We start from the raw sequence: 22,307 nt of genomic DNA on the forward strand, positions 1-22,307 counted from the left end.
ACCACTGTCTCCACTGAACTGGTTTGTGCGACCTTCATTACACAACATTCCTGCTAGCAGCCAGCCCAGTAACTGATTTACGGTCGTGTCACAGTAAAGCGCGGCTACATCACTTACGGGCAATAGCACGTCTCTCTCCATTGGCCTCACCTGAGACAGAACGATCTTTTTCCAAGAGGCCCTACTTATTCTTTATCAGCGGTTATCCTTTTCGCTGTCGCGATGTTATGTGATTTCTTGTGCACATAGATGGCTAACACAAGAATAAAAACGCTTCCTAAGCTCCTTCCAGAGGGGTTTCTCTCACATTGTATACATGGCTTAATTTTTATACATTCAACCATTTTAATAGCATGACGTTTACTTCAATGTTTATATCATGTCATATCTTTATTCCTATTCTAAACGTGACAACAACTGTCACAAAGAGTACAATTTTCTCTCTCGCGCCACTATTTCTGCTTGCTTCGTTCTCACAGAAGGTTCTTCAGAGATGGGGACCGGTTTGTGACTCGGACTCGGTCACACTTAAGTCGCACACACCAGAGACTTCAGACTTGACCTCCTGCTCAAAAAGACTCCTCGGACTACGACTTGGCCCCGTGTTTTGGGAATCGTGAACAATATCTGTTCTTCTATTTTTGGCGTATTGACATTGAGGAAACTCTGAAACGTCGGACGGGCGTCTTCGTCTCTTTTTTTCATGTAACCAATGGTTATAACTCATTACGCCGTCGGCCTTCACACTACCTCATGGTAACGACAAGGCGACCCGTGCGGCACATCTGCAGGCTGTACCGCTTGTAATTAAGGTTCACAAAAACTTCGAACAAAGCCGGCGGCCCAACAACAAGGAGGCAACACTGCAAAGTCTGCCAAATTAAACATCAAGGATCTGGTCAACAACGATCAAATTTCATGTAGGGCCACTTGAAACTCCCCGGGAGGCTCAGTCACATTAACGTCATATGGCGGTTAGCAAAACATGTTTAGTCAGCATCAGCTTGTAATTGTTAAGTTAGCCTTGCTAACCTCACTTTGTAACTTGAATATTTCGAACAAGATGAGTGAATCGTTTGCTTGTCACCACTTCGCTTGCATTTCACGCTAAAAGTGCGCTGATGTTCTTTCCCCTCATATTGCATTGACAATAGCCCTCGTTTAAAGTGATCATATAACAGAACAACTAATCAGTACTGATACTGTATCGCTAGATTAGATATAGTAGTGAGTAGATATATACAGCTAAATGCTTTGAACTTCTCTTAGATAAATAGTGTCGCAGTATTCTTAACAGACCTGGATAGCAGCAGACATACGAAAGCTTATTACACAACCCAGAAGAGCACATGAGACTCTTATTTTTGCTAGAGACTTGAGACTTGACTTGGACTCGTGACCAAAGACTTGAGACTTGATCAAGTCTCACCCCACAAAGACTTGAGACTTGACTTGGACTCGTGACCAAAGACTTGACCTTGCAAAAAAAGACTTGTGAACATCTCTCTCTCAGCATCACACGCTGTCACGGTGGATGCCTTCATAGCAGGAGACACAAAGGGACCCTGGACGGAAATGGCGATGGCGGCTGGTGGCGGTGGGGGTGGGGTGTTCCAGCAGAGTTTAAGGTGGCGAGACAAAAGATTACCCCCTTTAGATATCCATTAATCAAACAAGGGAGACACCCCCAGAGCAACGAATGAAAAAAAAGGGTCACATGCAAGTAATCCCCACATAGCCAACTCAATGCAAGCACACACACCGGAGACGTGTACTGTATAGGTCAGCCACATCTGAATGCAAGAAGGGACTCAGGTGAAGAAGAGCACAGGGGGCTGTATTTCCTTTGTGTCTTGAGAGATGAGGACATTAATGCGGCTTTCCAGGAAAATTCTTACACAGGATGAGATCTTACCGCACTGAAGTGTGTGGCGAAGCACACAGCCACAAAACCTCTTTTGTCTCAGCTGTTGTCTATTCAAAACCTTCTCTTCACTCCGAGGCTTTCTGGACAAAAGCCAAAGACCTCTGCGACCAAAATAAGCGATACATATTTAGACCAATTGGGTTTAAAATCCATACATCCATAAATTAACAAATGCTTTTTGCAGGAAAGCGATCCGGATGCCCTGCCTCAAAACCCTGTTAATCTTTCACCCAATATATGTCCCGTCTGTGTGTTACGTAATATAACCCCTGTGACAATATGGTTAGTACTGCATGTTTGCCAGCACAAACGTATCCATTGATATCATATTCACCAGCACATAGATCCAACATGCATAATCTAATGTGGCGTAAGGAGAAAGTATGCAGAGTGCAGCAGAGCTCCGGATCAAAGCCACCCTGTATCTGTCCTGTACACACCACTCACAGCAGGCTTATCTGCTCGGGGCACGGGTGAGAGCACACGTTGTCTCAGGCAGGGGCTAAAAGGAGACAAATGAGGGTTAAGCTGCTTTCAATATTAGGTTTTTTTTCTAGGACTATTAATATGTAGTAGGCATGAATCCAGGCTTTATTTACAGGTTAGATGACTGGATGTGTGCGCACAGAAAATCATGCTGAGCAGAGGAGAAACCGGAGGGCCATCTTGTGAGCTCTTTATTTTAAACGGACGGGAAGCACGGATACTAATGATCATTTTCATTTTCATCAATTATTAAAAACGCCTTCTAAACAGAGAGCTAGGCAAGCCATAAATTACAAACCTGAATATTTGAGTTTTACATCAGCAGAACCAAAGAAGATCTAATCATAACCATAACATGAAAACACATTTAAGTCATAGTAGATGCCTTACAAGCAAAGTAGGAATCCATATTTTAAGGCAGACAATGGACAGATGAATTAGCCAGTGGGACTGAATCCAAAGCTAAAGATCCTCTGTGCTTTCCAAACTGGAATTGCTTAGTCTTGGTTAGACTTCTACAAGACACACTGCCGCACAGTGCTCCCAGGTGATCAGAAAAACTAGGACAACGAAATACTGTACAAAGAGGGACAAACCATTTGTTTCCCTTCTGCTGCCATCCTAACGGCCCTGCCCTGAGCAAATGAAACTGGAGAGCTGGCTGTTTGTGTTGGAAACTCGAGCTGCCTTTAAAGTCAGGTGGGAAAACAAGGTGGGGGACTTTAACCTGCATGTGCAAAATAAGAGTGTTCAGGAAACAGGGGGAGGGGCCGGTAAAACCAACAATGCCTTGCACACTCAGACACGAGACCTTTCATTTGCATGCACACCTTGAAAAAAAGAAACAGACTGAACCCTATCCTAAGAGTTAACATATGATTGAGCAAAGCTGTTTTTAAAAAAATGGTATCTGCACAATCTTAAAATGATTTCCAGGCTATTTGAGGCAGATTCAGGAAGAAGCCAGAGTTGCATGGCACCATGGAAACTAGGGTCCCGCCCCTGAGTGGAGCAGTAAACAGGTTGAGGCTGTAGTGGAAATCTGACAGGGAGACAGCAACACAGACAAACATGGATGACTTACTTCAAAAATAAAGAGGATAGAGTCCAGCTCCTCCCTTTGTGATTTGTTCCCTGAAAAACAAGGAAAGTACTTAGGACTATTAAACACATAGCCAGGAGGTAGACTGCATTAGCCTCATCAATAATGCATCGATAACACAGGCCAATTTGTGAACACTTATTCAAAGGAACTTGTGTGAGCATACTCCCAGTGGGAATGAACCCCATTACTCCTAATAGTGTAGAGTTTAGCAGAATTAGAGTTGAACTGGACATAACCAGACAGTGTTTCCTTATGCTAATTTCTCTGTAAATGTAGGGCAGAGCAACATACACCCTTGTTGTCATGCATACCATAAAGAGCAGGGAGAGGGTTAATTATTGAACCGCCATCCTGGGTGTTGGTCAACTCGTGAGTGAGCAGTAAACAATAAAAGAAAATAGCAAAATGTGCAGTTACCTTTTAGTTTTAAGTTGCTTTCCAGTGTAATGAAATTTTCATAGAAGATAAAATATATCTGAGAACAGTTGCTTTCGAAGAACGGCTTCAGTTCACTCTTGTCAATGATATCTGTGGAAGAGAGAAAAAACAATGTCAAGAACATCTTAACACCAGACCTTGTTCCTTAAATGTGGATGTGGGCATAGCGTGATGTATCTTCAAAGGAGATACGTCTATAATTCATACTATTGGGGGATTTCTTTCATGTGTGTTGTGGCATGGCAGCAATACAGTAAATGATACGATACAACAATTCAAACTCAATTATATGATGCTACTTGTTTGGTCATAATAAACATTTTCACTTGATTTTCTATCTCAGAATGTATCTAATATCTTCTCAATCAACAGTCATTCAAAACTTAAGGTCACGCTGAGTTCATTTAAAGAACAATGTTTGATTTTGTCAGCATTTATCAAGGTTAAACAAAACTGCCACTACAGATTTGTTTCCAACCGATTATCAGTAGTACTCAGAGCAGTCATGTGAGAGTATTTATTTGATTTCAAGGTGTTTTATGACCTGCTGTCTCTTTAATTCAAGTGACACTGTTAAACATCACTTTTGCACACGTTTCTACTTGTTTCCCATTGTGCAGACTAGATCTGTTTTACATGAAGGCAAATTACTTCACTTCCTTCATCTGCTCAACTTCCGCCTCCCCTCACCTGGTAACATTAGAGAAATGATGACAGGCTTTTTGGAAGTGTTAATAAATAACTTTGCCTCCTCAGGGGATCATTTCACATTGCCTGAATAAGTGTGTATATATCCAACAATTCTACACACAATATAAAGATTTCACCTTAATGTATACTGCTTTAGGTCAAAAGTGGACCGGCATACTTTCAGGACATTTCATCTCAATATTTCATGTACAAATACCAACATTGTTGAACAGGATCTCACATGAATGTGCTACTAAACTTATGTTCATCCCTCGTATTTGGATTATTAAGCTGTCTGCAGCAGATGCATATGCTGCTCTACAGTATGTTGTTCACCAGGGATGAGGAGTGTGTCGCATTCCCAGGATCTTCTTCACTTTTAGCAGAAGCCAAAGCATGACTGAAGATGCACATTTGTGGGACAACTTTTTCTCAAAACGCTTTCTGTCACCATTTAATTAGTTAGTTAGGATTATTTCATGTCCTCTGGATGAAGGCCAGGCTAAGATATGTAGATGGCCACACGAGCTCCGGCTGGAACAGTTAATGAGGCAAATAGGTGGTACAGTCACAAACAGACTGGCACTGACAAGATCCCCAATTCTCCACGAAATGAAGCCCAATCATTTGCCATGCTTATTCAGCTGTGGTAATGAGATAGGCCTGGTCTGAATAATCAAATATAGGCCAGGAGGAGCGCTGGCACAATAACAGCAATTAAGGTTCACCTTCTGTTGCGATTCTCGCTCAACCACATGGCAAACTGGAAGACTCCCAGAAGCAGTCAGGCTTGTGGGGAGTGCTGGAATTATGCAGTGTGTGACAAAGACTGGGATGACTAATCTTTGCCCTGAGATTAAAGAGAAGATATTGTAGACGCATGATTGGAAGATCAAGTCAAAGGCATTGCTTTTCTGCCTTGATGTAGAAAAAACAAAAAGCAAGGCATCATCTGAGGATGCCAAGTAGTCAACTGGCTCTTTGAAAGTGCATGGGTCTAATACTAGGAGCTGGACAAAAGCAATCAATACCATGTTAAAGTTGGTCTTACTGTACAGGTAGACAAAGACAGATTCTACATTTAAAAATATAGGAATAAAAACCTCGAGTAAATTGTAAAACTTTTTATTTTGACATCTCAATGTTCAAACCTTGGCAACACTTCATTAAATACTCCTTGCTCCTGAGTCCTGGCATTAAGTCTTCACATCTGCTCAATTCACATATAAGCATAATCATCTACACAAGTGCACACTCTCAAGCACACACTTGGAAACTTAAAGCAAAACAGTAGGAGTAATGATTGTCCAACTAGTGACTAAGGATGCTCCAATCGATCGGCCGCCGATTGATATCGGGCGATACTCACTCTCTGCCGATTGATCGGTGCTCTCTAAAAATGCCGATCGCATGATGTAAAATGATGACGTAAAAACGCCAAAATGGCTTCACCAGTCTAGCAGTATTTTAAGGTGTCCGAAAATGACAATAAAATAGCGGTATGCAACGTGTGTGAAGCAGAAATCCTGCTGCTCCACCCGCTGTGACGGACCGGTGAGCGGAGCAAAACACACCCTACACTACCCCTCGATTCCACCGGGTCCGTCTGCGTCGCGTCACGGCTGCGCCACGGTTTTGGTCCGGCCCCCTCCGGCGTCATACTGTACCGGGCACGTTTCAGGAGCATTTCAGAAGCGGGCCGTCTTGCCTGCCGGCTCGCAGTTTTTGTTGATTTGGGCATATTTCCTGGACAGGCTATTTTGTACAGACAAAGTTAATAATAATTGTAATATCCCAGTTATAAACGACATGAATCAAAGATGTGTTGCTGTATTTTAGTGGTCAAAAAATGCATTCATCATCATAATTATTTATATACAGTATATATATATATATATATCAACCTGAGCAATAACAGTTTATGGCGAGAAGTACGCCAAATGAAAGTTGTAACAAGCAGTAGTGCTGAGCAAAGTGACTAGAACGCAACCACACACTTTATAAAGTCAGGCAACACTAACCAGGCTTCTTGTGATTCTGTTTATTTGTACCTTACTTTGACCATCTGTTCACTGTTATTGATCATTGTGGAGAGCAGGCAGATGTTTTGTATTATAGCAGCTATCGGAAGGAATCAATACATGGGCTGCACAGGTTGTCATGTCTCATGTCCGACTATCACAAGTAGAATCATAATGAAAAATACGCCGGTAAAATGTGCCGGCTTATGCCACAATAGGATAGCAACAGGTAGTCAAGATAGTCAGTTTAGCTTCGGTTGCTATGCTAACATCACCCATTTTATACCAGAGAAACTTGCTGCACCAAAACAACACTCCCGCCTGAAAATCCCATGGGGCAGTAGATGTGTATATTACCTATATGGCTCTCACTAACACCTCTAGAAGACAAATACAACATTGTTAAATGCTTGATTGCCAAGAAGATTGCCTAAATGTCACTTTAAGGTACAATTGGTTTTGTTTTGTTTGCAGTACCTATTTTTCCTCATCACATGGTCCACATGTTCTACCACTGTGTGTGCTGTTTTGGTTTCCTGTCAAAAATAGTATAGTATGCAAGCTTGGGAAAACAGCAGAGGGGAAGCACAGGAAGGTTTGGAGGGCGCAAGGGTCAGTGTGTGTTTGAAGTTGTTGAGACAGCGTTAGCATGTTTATCATGCGTGTCAGAGAATGGGCTGCTATTGAGCCAAATTATAGCTGACTTGCTTAATACTTTCACATTCATCAGCAAAATCCCTCAGACAACAGACAAAGAGTTAATTTGGCTCGTGTTCTATAGTTAGACCAGTACGTCTCCAAGGAAAATAATGTCACCACCAATATCAATAAAGATGCGTCGAATAAAACAATCAAATATATTATTTTTTGATGTCAAACAGGTCGGATAGGTGTATATGGTGTACCTGTGTGCTCAAAAGAGATGGAGAAAGCACAGAGAGGAAGTCTGTATGATAATTGTGCAGCTCTAATTTGAATATTATTGTATACGTGAGGAGTTGCTGGGCATGGATCAATTTCCTCTGTCAAGCTGCATGTCACTGGGCCATCATCTTGAGCTCGCTAGCCTTCAGACTCCCTGCTACCCATCTGCTCCAATGGGCCTAAGCAGCTGGAGGGAAAGCCCTTAAGGGGAAAAAAGGAAATGTAAAGCAAGCAAGAATCTGAGATGGAAGCTAACCATGTTGGAAAAGGCTGACAACCGATCAAGCTCCCAGTGGTACACTTCTGACAAATGATATGGTGATATGCATTGACAGGTTTCTGTCCAGGCTGTGTTAAGTATGTCAGAGAGTCAAAGGTGAGCATTAATCCTCATGCATAAGCAAAGCCATCTGCTTGTATACAGGCAATATACCAAGCAAGGCCAAATTAAACAACCTCTTCCTCCTTGGTAACCAATTGCTTGAAAATTACAAATATTTCAGAGTTCTTGTATTGATTGTTTATGCTAAAATATTGGATAACAACATGAGGGCAAATAAATTAGCTGTTACCTCAAGTTGACAGAAGATGTACCTGCAAGTGCTATGCGACCTCTTCCGCTAATTTAAAATGCAGCAGTTTGACTGGTTTTAAACCTACCTAAGTTCCCTCACACTACACCGCTCCTTTGCTACGTTGACTGGCTGCCAGTGGCGGCCCAAATACGCTTCATGACACTGGGTCTGGGCTACCGTGCAGTGAAGGAATGAATACGGTGCTGCCTACATCCAGGACATGGTTAGACCATACACTTCAGCACATGGTATTTTCTCTGCATCAGCCTATGGGCTTGCTACTCCCTCACTGCAAGATGGACCCAAGGACGGTAACACGCCTGTTTGCTATCCTGGCTCCAAAACGTTTGAAAGAGCTCCCAAATGATATGAGGATAGCAGAAAGTCTAAACATCTTCCGTTGCAGACTGACAACCCACCTGTAATGCTTGTACCTTGGCCATTCAAACCAAAACACACACAAATAATAACTGTATTACTTTAAGGATTTCGTGCTTTGAAACTAATGCACCAGCACTAGCAATGGTTTGGCTTTTTTTAAGCAACTATACCTGCATGTTTCCTTTCCTATTGTTCTGAGTCTGTATCTTTATGATTATTGTACTCATTGTAAGTCGCTTTGGATAAAAGCGTCAGCTAAATGAAATGTACAGTAATGGGTTATGTGAATGAAAGCATTCACAACTGTAACAACATTAAGCCATTAGGAACTAAAGGACTCTATATAAAATGTCTGTTACTAATGGAATGCTGTGGCACCAACTAAACACACTTATCCCCAGATATCTCTGGTTGAAGTTTTCTTTGTCGTGAAAGGAAACAGTTGACTGAAAGGATGAAGTTGTCACCATTGTTAACTGTATCCATCCAGGCCCTTTGCTCAATGGGCTTCAGTGACTTCTCAGGTAACGGCATGGGGGACATATAGAGACAAAACCTGTTCTCTGGGCTCTGGGAATACAGGGGATTACACTGTATCCTCTGAGACCAACTAGATAACTGTGTCCTTCAATTGACACCCCTCTGTCTGCAGGACTCTCATGTCAAAGAGGGGAGGAGGGTGCTGGATGAACAGCAGCTGTGGAGAGCTGTTATGGTGGGAGGAAACCATGTGTCTTCTTAACACTGGTGGTGACTGGAGCTGAATGAACGGATGGCTTGTGTTCAGAAGCTCTGTGTTTGAGGAAGCTAATGCCAACACGCAGGGATGTGATTCACACATAATAGCACTTATTTTAGAAAGAAGAGTGAGGAACAAATAAAAAGGGAAAAGACAATGAATAGAGGGATGCTGAGAAAAAAGCCAAGATCAGCAACAATCTGGGTCAATGGATGCCACAAATGCTATCCTAGTAATTAGTACTTTTATTGGCAAGAGCTAAATACTCCCATTATTTCCCATCAATTACAGTAAACTGAAATGACTATTCGGCAAGGGGATCATTAAGTCATTCTTATTGTTAACCGATGAAAGACTGTACGATATAACAATGGCCTGCTGACAGTGATAACTTAATGATGCGGAGACCTGCAATCTTCCTTAGTGGGTTTAATAAACACACACGAAGCAGGGCAGCTATGGCAGCTTTGAGTTGGCTGACACTGTTCTCCATTGTGATACGTTTCCTAACCGTCAGGGAAGGGCAGATGTTCCAACCCCTATGTAAGAGGACCAGCTGGAAAATAATAGCGTGCAGCCAGGGCAGAGGGCAAACATTTAATATGGTGAAGGGCAGACAAACACACCATCTTCTCAACATGTTATGTGAAAGGAGATATAAAAAATGTCCACAAAAAAAAAAGAGAAGAATATCCCACTCAGTGCAAAGACTTTATTTTTCAACCCCTGGCTGGATAAACAGAATTTGGATATTTTAGATGTCACCACGTCACTAAGGGTCTCACTCTGACTCCTTGGGCCAAGGGTGGGTTGAACCGCTCATTCTAAAAATATCATAAACTGTAACCCTGCGGCGTGCCTTTAGTGCAAAACTATTTCCTTAAGCTACACATGGTAAGATGGAGAAATTATTCAGCCGGGCAAGCAGCATTATGTTAAGCTTAAACTGAATAATTAGTGTCTCTATTGCTAGTTTAATGGATTCATGCTAAACTGGGTTTGTCCAACAAGCACGGAGGGAGTGCACACAGCAGTGCACACATGGGGCTTGTGAGCCAAACGGGTGAAGGTCATTTGTCTGCTGAAGCCTATGGTATATTACACAAAACCAAACTGTTCAAACTTGATCAGCATACAACACATATCATATTAAGTACTCGCATTAACTGTCAAAAGGTTGTGTCAAACCCTATTCAAGCCCCTGGGCAACTTACAATGTATGTCATTTATACCACCTGAAGCGGATCATTTATATGCCTCGTCAACTCTCAAACTACTCCGACCTTTGATCAGACATGCGCTCATTTGCATTAGCTCTTGGTTAGCTTACTCTGCAGGTGCACTGCATTCCTGCCAGAAAAGAGATGAAGAGAGAGAAAAGACTGATATGTGTCTTTGGCAGTGCGCTCAAATCAGACACAGAGGACTCTTTAAGAGTCTCGACAGAGGGAGGCCCGGAGGCTGCCAACACATAGTAGAAGAGACACGGGGGTGGTAGCTAATGTGGAGGCTGATGGATGCACCATAGATGGCACTTTCCTCTTTAGATACTTAAAAGGGACTCCAAGAGATGGATAAATCCAAAGATTAGAGAGCAGTATTCCTTTGTGGTTTTCTTTTTGGCAATATTCTGGGGATATGCATGCGGGAGACTGCACAAGGCACACTGATAATACTGCAGTTCCAAAATTATATTTTTCATAGTTACAGTTTTTCTATTTTAAATTTCACCTCTTTTTTTATGAAAGAAGGAGAACACATTAGATGCTTTTCATTTAAAAAAAAAAAAACGAAATACATAGTTGTAGCCTCATTCCATCCCTTATATTTGTACCTTAACTACAACAAGTTCAAATGGAATACTTAAATGTGTTATGGAAACTATGTTGTATATAATATATATTATATCAGCTTTCTGTTGTCAGAGAGAAAATAGGAAACAGATCAGCTTCATACAGCGCTTTATGGCAGGGTCAGCTAGTTGACATTTGACCGTAGTCAAATAAGCTTAATCATACATCTGTCAAAACCAGCTGAGGATGGCAAGTCTGTCACATGATTCTGTTAAAGAGTTACAATAGTTAGCACGCTGTATGAGCCTCATTTGAGGCCCTGATAACACACAGCTGCTTCTCATAATGTAAAGCATGCTGCAAGCTGTGCAAGTCTGGAGAAGTCAATCATAATTCAGGCCTCGCTGGGACAAATTGATGATCCTTATCAGGGGGTCGATTAGAGCTCATTCGTTTAGTTTTCTCTATCAGTGTTGACAACAGACTCATCTGCCATAGACTGGTTTACAGTGATGTTGATAGCTTTTCAATGGAGTGAGTTTCCTTGACCAGTGTTTCTCAAACTTTTTCATACCAAGTCAAAGTCAAAGTCAGCTTTATTGTCAACATTTCTACATGTGTTATACATACAGAAATCTTGAGATACCGCTTCCCACAGTCCCACAGTGTGACATATATACATAAAACAAAAAACGGCCTAGATAAACGGGGTATACAACTAAGTAATAGTATTAATAAGTGCTGGTTAATAATGTATTTAAAAACACAGTCCACAGAACATAAATTGACATTAATGCAAGTATTTTTTGTGCAAAGTAGAAAAATGGACCACTTAACCAATAAAAAACATAGGCCTGCTTACCATTCCAACATTACCGTATATAACAAATTACAGCTTAATAATGACAGCTTCACTTTCTCTATATCGCCTCGTTCACACATTAAATCAACAATACAAATACAACTACAGATTATATAAGCATTTCGTTCAAATGCGATTTAAAATGCTCAGGTTTTACACCTATTATGAAATGTAGACTACATTTATTACGGAGTTTATGTCCGAGCCAACAGGCTCACATATCGTTGGCTACTGAGAGATATGCAAAACACATCACATGTATTACAACCGACACAAACCGCCGCTGTGGATTTTCAAAACAGAATACAGTAAAACTATGGTCGCAGGCCCAAGTTTATCTCTCTGAGGTCTAAGCCCTTTTTTCGCTTCATGAAATAAAAAAAAAAGAACACATCGTTTTTCTAGAACAGATTACAAATCGCCTGCAAATGGTACAAACAAGCGGCAACATGTGTGACGAAGGTGTTGCGCTGGGTTACATCATGCAATCGAAAATTAAGCTCGCTCCATTGCGGGGATTTTCCCGCGAGAGTGCGGAAAACTTAAATTAATTAATTAATTGTGAAATTTTACCAATATACTCACCAGTGGTCCACGAACCACACTTTGAGAAGTACTGCCCTAGACCCACAGGTGGGCACATGGAAGGGTACCGTACAGAATGTAGTAGGTTATGCAATTATATGTGGTTTTATTGACAAACTGTGGTGTCATCAAACCTGTGTGTGAAATGTATCTGAAATGTAAATAAATTAACATCTATATCTTTTTTTTTTTTCCTCTCAAATAAATGATATAAAAAAATTAAAGAATTACATGTGAAATAATTTATTAAAAACATCAAACTTGACTAAGGCTATAAAAAGAGCTATCCTCAAACATTCTGGCACTAAAATAAAAAGACAGAAAACTCTTGCAGGAGGCCTTCAGATCTTAAAACAACCTCCCATCTACACCCATTCCAGCATAGCGAAAAACAACTCAAATGCCATGCCATAGGACAGCTTGGATGTTGGCAGTACTACCATGTGACAATACACACAAACACACAAATTTGATATGAATCTGGTGCATGATTATCAGGGATAAATAGGGTGTGATGGTGAGGTTACAGCGTCCTTTGTGGTTTTAATGTGTCAGACATGCAGGATGCGCACCTATCTACATCACTGGGTTTAGCTTATAAAGCTTTCAGTTTGCTGCATAGTTAATTTCTTGATTCTGAAAAACATCCATGTCAGACTGTAGTGGTCTACCCGCTTTTGAGGCGCCATAGCTGGTCAGGAGAAACTATTTATAACTGGCTTGTCCATGCAATGCATCATCCTCCCTGAGAAAAACAAGTGAGTGAGTGATTTACATGCTGCCAGGCTAAAGTAATGGCATGCAGCTCTCTCCGAGTTGACAGAGTCACAGCATGGGTTATAATTCAAAAAAAGTACGACAGGTGGTAATAACTCAACCTTATTTCAAATATTTAAGAGGGTACTCTCAAGTAGGAATAACAACCTCAGGATAAATGCTACAGCAGAGTAGCTTCATCAGAGGTTTTCATCGGGTTCAGAATGTTTACCATGGGGCATTTCTCACAATCACAACACTTATGCTGCCCATAATGAAATGATGGTGCCACTGTGCCAAACTCTCCACGAAGGCCTCTCCACTTGCAGCCTGACTCGCTGTGTGACAGATTGGGGACTTTGGGTGTGCACTGAGCACAGTGTGAAGGAGTCATGGTAGAACTGGCAAAGCCTGACCTTCTCCCAGTCTGAGCTCACACAGCGGAGAGTGGCTCATCTCCACCGCTTAGCACTGAAGAGCTTCTGAACTGACAACTTTCACTCTTCCTCTTCAGGTAGCACTGAAACCCTTATCTTTAACAACACAGGGGTTACATCAGTGAAACTAGTCCTTTTGATCATCGCACTCAGACGGAGGGGAGAATTACTCATGGGTGGACACACTAAGCAATTTGGTTTCAATGTACACAGGACAACTATCTTCCTTGTACCCTGATTAATCTCACATTCCAGAAAAGGTCAACAAAATGAAGCCAAAATTCACCATAATGCAAGGTCATATGGACAATGTAAGAGTGCAAAGAAAATCTACCTACATATTATTTTGATGTTTAATTTAAAATTGTAAAAATTACAGTAGCTCAATCTTGCACTTCATGTTGATTTGCTTGTGTTAAAATGCAAACCGGTGATAGTTAGAGTAAATGGAGCCTGAAGCATTTCAAATCAAACCTCTGTTATTGATGGCATAGCTTAGTAATTCCTGTTTTGCAGGAGCATTATGTTTGACCAACTTGAATCACTCCCCACTGTCTGGAGAAAACATTGAAATCATCGAAGACCAGGTCGTAAGCACTTAAACTTAAAACAACATGATATAGAAACATTTGTATCACTCTTGATGGCCTTCCAACTTCAGATGATCCCTCACTTTTATAGGCCACATACAGTAGAGGCTAACAGAAGGGAAATATTAACGAAAGATACAATTGTTTACCAGACTGTATCATATTTTCCTCAGCCAGTATTTCACCAGCCACCCTGAATTTTGCTCTTTAACAACTGCGTAGCGTTCCCCTAATACTATAAGCCAAAGCTAAGTGTTTATTTATTTTGTTGGCTCTAAACCAGGAAAATCCGTCACAGATTAGCAGAAGCTTGGACATTCAGAAAGGCAACATGAAATAAAATCCACTTTGAGATCAAGTCTTGATAACAAGTGGTGTCACAGTAATCTGCAGGTCTCGGGCTAGATTTGGCTATTATAAAAGCAGGACAGGTAAACAGAGGAACCAGACCAACTGGTTTCCCTTCGCCATGTACAATCGCACGGATCCTCCGCAGCAGAACACAGAGGGCTGGTGTTCTCCTATCTCTAGCTCTCCGGCAAGCCAACAGATCAAAGCCATTCATTCAACACCATGTGATAATTATCATATCTGAAAAGTGTTTTAAGGAAGCTCTGGAACACATAACAGTTATAACACAGACTGAAAACAGAAACCTCTTCTAAAGCTTTTTAGAAAGACAAAAGCATCCTTGGGTTAACACAATGTTTTTATAAGTCATGTGCCTAGTAGCTTCATGAAAATACATCTTTAACCAAAAAATACTAGGTAAAAACTATTTGAACTATTTATAAGTTAACGTCTAATAGGTAATGTTTACTTTATACATATTAAGTAGAAATGAGGATGTCTACGAGGCATTTAAATACTTCACATTTAAGTCATGCAAGCTCCAGAACATAACAGTGTGCTTTTTGATGGAGACTGATGATAAAAAACCCTTTCGTGCTTTCATAACAAATACCAAAGGAACCCATAACTCAGAGTGACACACCTGCAAAATGTGTTAACTAATCAGATCTTTTACTCATTTGATTTGAAAAGTGAACGCGCTGCAGCTTTCACGAAACACCAGTCAGATACACAATGAGGTAGCACTAATAATGAAATATAGTATGCTATAACTTCTTCTTTGTTTTTACCATGGCATAGTTTGCAATTGTAATGGCCCATGGATTGCAGAAGAGGACTTTTATTTATACTGCATGATGCTTATCTTGACAGTGGCACCAGTTTAGAGGAAGCTTCACATAAACTTCCTTACTAGCAGGCATAATAAAAGGAGAGGAGAGGAATTGAATTGAAATATAAAACAGTTAGTGTTGCCTTTTTGTTCCAAACACCTTGCCGAACCAGTTATCTAAACAGGTGTGTTAATCCGATTAAAAAAAGGTAAGCTAAAAAGGTCATAACAACTGCTAAATAGTGCAAAACTAAATGTACTGTACCTACTTTTAAACAATATCAAATCCTACTTTAAAGAAAAAGTTCATGGAGTGAATAACACCTGTTTTCTGACAAGAATACACAGCAGAGGTGCCTGGCAACTTACCAAGCTGCGGTCTCTGTTCCACTATCTATTTACAATACTTTTCTCATAAAACGCCAAAATATGAACCAGAGGCTTTCATTTTGAGCAGCAGATTTATTTTGTTGGCAGTCAACAACAACAAACACCAGCAAAATGTGCCATCTGTAAAAGGTTCATGAGCTGTAGGTGTGAATGATGAAAACTATACCGTTTTATAAATGGCAAGTTTCTCACACTTTGTATCCAATGTCTCATTTCAGGCTGGGTAGGAGCAAGTAAGCTTTCTATTTAGGAACTTTGTGTCTAATGTATTGTGTTCACTTTTTTGTTTTCTTCTTCCAACTCATTTTAAGCCATTGGAAACAATTAAAAGAAAAATGAAGCAGCGGTAAATGTAGTCAGGGAAAGACTTCTATAAAGCTATTTACAAATGACAATACAAGCTTACATTGTGCAACCTTGCATCACTCTATTATTCAACAGCTGATTCTGTGGCTGATTGCTCATTTCTTTTTCAAATCTCCATCCAAAGCAGCTCTACAGATCTCGTAAGACAACGAGTTAAGAAGATGCTAAACACCTGGGCGATAATGGCACAAACTGTTATGGTGATAGACAAACACCTGTTAATGGCCTCTCTGCTGCCTTCATCGCCAACAACGTGGCCTTTATACCTATTGACAGTGTCAACCACACATTATACACTAAACTATATATTTCTTGCCCTCGACTCAAGAAAGAAATATCATACGACTTTGAATGATGTATGTTATAACCAGAATATATTTCTATGTAAATAAGTTTGGCATAAAAGAGTCTAAATTAAAAGAACATTTTATAGGCCCTGACTTGTGTTGTGAAAAAGAACACTAGAACCCAAACTTCAGCTATCTGATAGCCTGTAACGGAATAAGAGAAAAAAAGGTAATAAAAGCCATTTGTGATTGCTTACTCTGGTGGTTGTAAGACTTAAGTGTCGACATCATGCCTACAAAGTGTTGGATAAAATATGCTAAGAGGCTGAAGTCGTTCACGAGTCTAACCCGAGTGTGTTACAAAAGGGGAGAATCAGAAGTCGAGTGATCTCAGCCTTTACTTCAGCCACACAGAGGAACTTGTTGAGAGCGCTTGAGCCAGTGTTGTGCTCATTGTTTCCTCAGATGCTTCACCTTGTGATTTCTTTTTATATGAGCAGCGCTGTTGGTTCACCCGGACCTCAGCAACACTTGGAGAACACATGGAGTAATGACACTATATTTAATTCAATCTAAAAAACAACGAGTTCAGCGCTTCCTTTGAAAACATTACCTTTGGCAACAAACTCACACACCTACAAAAAGGCAAACACACCTGACTGTTGTCACTGACAACACTTGCACTGTTATTTCTATGCAGATCAACAACAGGTCTGAGTTTGTTTACAGCAGTTGAAGAGAATAACAGAGAACAAACAATACCCCCTTAGGATATAGCTTGTTCTATTCAGTTGATCAGGGGTCAAAGTTATTTGTCCTACAAACAGAGGGCCAGTGCACTCATGATAATAAGGCATACTGAATCCACTTGCTCCAGCAGCACTGACTAGAAACTGACCTGGCACTCTGACTGCTCTGTAAAGGGAACAAGTGAAAAAAGGTTAAATCTCTTCCACGAACCAATGGGAATTCCCCCAGTCAAACCCTCCTGTCTACAATCAAATTAGTGAGTTTAAATTAGTTTGGACCATGCACTTCAGGCTTTTTTCAGGTAATTGGGGTAGGCGTATGCAACAACGAATACAGAATGAGTTGTGGGACTGAGCTTGAGAGTGACTTTGAACAGTAAACAGTCAGAGGAATAGCAGTTTGTTCCTCCGCCGAGAGCAGCAGTGAGAGATCAGGTGGTTTGCTGCGCTGCTGTAATTAACAACCTCAGCCAAATCCAGCCAGGCATGACTGGCAAATTAACATGCAGCAGCTTTCACACTCTATCCCACCGATCTGCTCAGCGAGCAGAAAACCAATACAGGCCAGCTCTGAAAATAGCCCAGACCACGGATTGCCCTTTAAACTCCAATACCACTGACACTATGACTAGTCTCCACGAGCTGGTCGAACACATTTCTGCTCCTAGTACTACAAAACGGCAAAGAAAATAACTTTCAAAATATTTGACAACAAATGTGTTGCCTAACGGATGCTGAATTTCGACTGTCAACTGCCAAAAAAGTTATGAACTAATATGTGTGCACAATTGCGGAGCCCCTAAATTGTTCTGCCTGTAGCAGGTGAAGAAGGCTTGGTTTATTGTTACTGAAACACACTATAGCTGTTACCATTTAGTAATAATAATATGAGGGATGTCAGCCTGACTGACAGCTTTACTTTTCCTCTGGATTAAATCCTTCTCCTACATATATGGGAATAGTAGGGTTTCCAAAAATACCAAACACTGCCAGCAACTAATTGGAGTCAGCTATATTTCCACAAGTCTCTGTCGTGTCTTCCACAGCAGTCCCATCTCTCATCACTGTTTCCTGTTCACACAGGAAGCAGCAGCACCAGGAGGAAGTCCTTCCTTAGCTGAAAGCACGTGAAATCAGGGAGGCAGGGTGACCTTAACACATTGGCCCTTCTATCAGCTACTGGACAAACAGACCCGCCTTATCTTTAACTGCACATGAGGGAAAGAAAAACACTGAGGCGATGTCACGCTCAGTATTGACCTCTACTTTGGTTGTACTAGTCTTGACATTGAAGGTGTGATGATAGTAAAGAGATCTCTCTATCAACTTCAAAAGGTTGTATACTGGCTCTCACAGCTCTGCCACTGTGCAGGAAAATCAATAAACAGCTAATATAACACTATGACTGGTGCATGCTGGTCTAGTGCAAGCATGCACCAGTCAAGACTAATAGTTGAATCCCTAAACATCTAAAAAGGTACCTTATTGCAAGAGTGATTCTTAGTTTCCGCAGACTTCCTCTGCAAACCCAACTTCACTTTCACACTTTGAAGATGAATTAAAAAGGTAGTCTTATCAAAATCAATCAGTGAGAAATATCCGGCGGAACCTCTAACCAAAAACATAGGTTCCTACCTTTATACCCACAGTGTTAATTGGCTCCTACAAAGGGTAAGGAATCAAGTTATGCCAATTAATTTTTAAACCATGCTATTATTGAATATTTTAGTACACATCAAAACATATTATAAAAAAATAAAGCTTTAATAGTTACAGAGTATTATTTCTCCATTATAGTGTAAGTACAAATATATAATAGGTTTATAAGTATATATTTTAAATTGCATTACCTAGACGTCCAACCTTACGAGATAGAAACTCTACGGTACAATACCTGACCTACAATGGATAGAAAGCACTTCATACATACAGTGGGTTGCGCTTATACAGAATCCATATCTCACAATTCCCTCCAGTCAACTTTTTCTCCTCTCCACACTTTCCCAAAGTACCCTGCCTGACCCAGTTTTATCTATGGTACAATGAGAATAGCAGAAGTGTGTGTGTACATACAAATGCTACAGTCTCCAGTACAATAAAGGTGCTGTTTGTAACAGTCTTCAGTATGCAATGAAACATAAACATATTTATTTCTAAAAGACAACTGTTATGCTTTAGAGTTCTATATACCTCTCTGATTTGTTAATGCTAATTTTGAGTCATGTTGACTTATTTCAGCAAAACATAATAGACATAAACGACTTCAGCATGTCTCCTGCCTTCTACTTGCATGTTTTGCCGTGGAAAGTGGATTTGGCAATGAGACTCATAGTGGTATAGTAATATTCTACATGGACTCTTAGAGCATCGTGATCATTGATCAATGAATGAAACCATGAGGGTGGAGGGGAAATTGCCTCCATTATGTGTAACAGAAAACTCTGATGGCAGCACAAGTCAGCACTAGAGAGCACATTCATGTCTCTTTCCATTATAATAGTGAAGGATGACAGGGTTGGAACAACAGCCACAAAACAGTCTGTTTTATGACTGTCATAACCTACTGCACTTCCTTGTCTAATGAAAAAAACATAGGACATTACCAATATGCTTTATTTACATTACATTTTCTAAATAAATATCTCTAGGATAGAGTAACTTCACATTAGCTTGATATGAAAACAGCTAGATGAAAGCTATATTCTCATTTCATTCTAAAGTATAAAACGTGTTATGTGTTTGTGATGTGTCAAGCCACACAGGTGCACTTACTACGTTTTTAAAACAACAAGGGAGACGTTGGACTAAAATGACAACAAAGGTTGTAGTGGGTATCTGCTTCTAAATGATGCCCTGTCAAGGCAGCATCAGTTAGCATTGGCTGGCTAGTTAGCCGCAAGGGGTGCTAGCTCACATCAGCTAGCATTCATGCCTTACCACAGTGCCACTTGCCCGATATTTGTACGTAAAACAATCAATGAAAACATGTGGTGGGTTGCAAACACTTCAAATTAGGACGGTAGTTTTTGCTGCCCGTTGAAATTAAATGTCAGGTAGCTTGCATAAATAACCGTAGTGACAGCCAGCCAGCTAACCTGACGCCTTGTTTGACGTTAGCTGTCGGCTAGCTAGCACGACTAGCTAAGCCTCGGCGATGCAGCATCAACAGCACGGTGACATTTCGCTCACCTAACAGTGACCGCAGGTGTTTCAGCCTGGTCAGTACATCCTTCTTTGGGTCCAGAACTTTCTGTGTAGATTTCTTGACGTCTCCATGCCCCCTTCGAGTGAACATTCCGCTGTAAAATGCAACCGTGAAGGCTGAAATCACCTGTGCTTCACCATACACCGAGCCTCCAATGTGACTGTCACTTTTCTCACCACCACTCTATGCCTGCTCGGTAAACATTCGTCCGACGGCCGCTAGTGTCCTGTTTTCTGTGGGTGTGTAAACACGGAAGAGCAGCCTGACAGAGAGGAGTGGTCACATTATATGAATACGCCTCCTTGTTTATACCCGTTGCACCTTGCACTAAGAGGGGGGCTTGTTTTTGTGAATTTTAATAAGTAATTTCACCTTTCAATTTAGGCTATATAGTTTTGGTTTATGCTCAAGCTGTTGCATTGTGAAGATGTGGGGTTCGTTTGATAGTGCCACACTATTGCCTCTTAAAAAAAAGAGAAACAAAAGTTTGAGTGCACTGTCATGCAGTTAACTTTAGGTTGAAGACTGGCGCGGCGGCGCCCATCTTTAGTCTTAAACGGGGACTTATCGATTCCAATTACTTCCTACAATAGAGGTTTATTAAGAGGAGCTTGGGGTCTAGTAGTAAATATAGATCCCAAGCGCCCCCTGGTGTTTGACATAGTAAAACACAAATCACAGAGAACAACAGTATTTAAATGAATGGAAAGGAGACTTGCAAATATTACTTTGAATGGAAATTGCCTTGCCCACGTATTTTGGATTAGATGTTTATGTTAGGGATAACTCTGCAAATAAAGATCATTATTGATTAACGTGCAGATTAACTTTTGATATACATCAGGAAAAAAAATTACAATGCCTTTTAGAAATTCCTAAACCCAAAGAGCCAAACTGCTTATACTACAGCCTTTATTTTATATATATATATATATATATATATAAAATAAAGGCTGTAGTTTGTTGACTGGATTTTATTTGTATTACTTATTTTTTTATATGGATTTTTCGTTTTTGAGAATCTGTTTCCATTTTACAAATTGCAGGCCTTGAAAAGCGCAAACGAAATGTACTTACTTTAGACGTACTAAACAAGCAAATGTTTTAATTTTAAAAGCTAGAACCAGGCTTTTTTTAGAGCATTTTTTTAAATCTTAGAAATAGTAATAATGATATACATTTCTGTAAATGCCCTAATGCATTAATCATTTACACTCTAGGTTTCAGTTTCTCTAAGAGCTACAATAAAAAGTACTGTGCTGAAATTTGGACTTGTCATAGCATGGCAAGCACAGATTTAACTATAAACATTAATGATGGCTGCATTCCATTTATTTCAGTTCTAGAGCTCTGGTATTGTGCAAGTTGCTTCATGTTAGCTCTAAATGGAACAGTCACCATTACTGTTATTGACTCCCAGTGGCAGAATGCAACTAATTTCCTTTAGTACTGCACTTAGGTACAAATTGAACATACTTTGCTTGAGTATTCTTCTCTTGTTCCTGCTACTACTCTCCTTTACTTCTACTCCACTATTTAGGGTTAAATATTATATTTTGTATTTCACCTTTATTTAAAAAAAACAATACAATTATAAATATTTAAAACATGTTTTATTTTAGAGCCAACACAATATTAAAATTGCTTTTGTGTTGATGCACTTCTATAACTTTCTGCTTTAAGTACTGTTTCTTTACATGATGGAAGGTTTTCCTGGTTATTCTTAGCTACTTAATATTACTTGTGTAACATTTTAATGTGATAATTTAACTTAAAGTGTGGTATTAGTGTGGTATCAAAACGTTCAATGAAGTAAAG

General features: G+C 40.3%; 1 protein-coding gene across 3 annotated transcripts in view; it reads right to left on the reverse strand.

Annotated features, from left to right (window-relative positions):
• The window catches only part of ralgapa2 (Ral GTPase activating protein catalytic subunit alpha 2), a 48,935-nt gene extending 28,212 nt beyond the window's left edge, over positions 1 to 20,723 (reverse strand). For all 3 annotated transcript variants that reach the window (XM_010795775.1, XM_010795760.1, XM_010795768.1), the window contains exons 1-3: positions 20,474 to 20,723; positions 3,936 to 4,046; positions 3,498 to 3,547 (exon numbers count right to left, since the gene is read on the reverse strand). In XM_010795775.1, coding sequence (XP_010794077.1) covers positions 3,498 to 3,547; positions 3,936 to 4,046; positions 20,474 to 20,579 — 267 coding nt within the window. In that variant the 5' untranslated portion in view covers positions 20,580 to 20,723. The remainder of the gene's footprint in view (positions 1 to 3,497; positions 3,548 to 3,935; positions 4,047 to 20,473) is intronic.
• Between the last annotated feature and the right edge of the window lie 1,584 nt (positions 20,724 to 22,307).

Source organism: Notothenia coriiceps, unplaced genomic scaffold, assembly GCF_000735185.1.
Source record: "Notothenia coriiceps isolate Sejong01 unplaced genomic scaffold, NC01 NC01_scaffold00002207, whole genome shotgun sequence".
In the NCBI taxonomy this organism is placed as follows: Eukaryota; Metazoa; Chordata; class Actinopteri; order Perciformes; family Nototheniidae; genus Notothenia; species Notothenia coriiceps.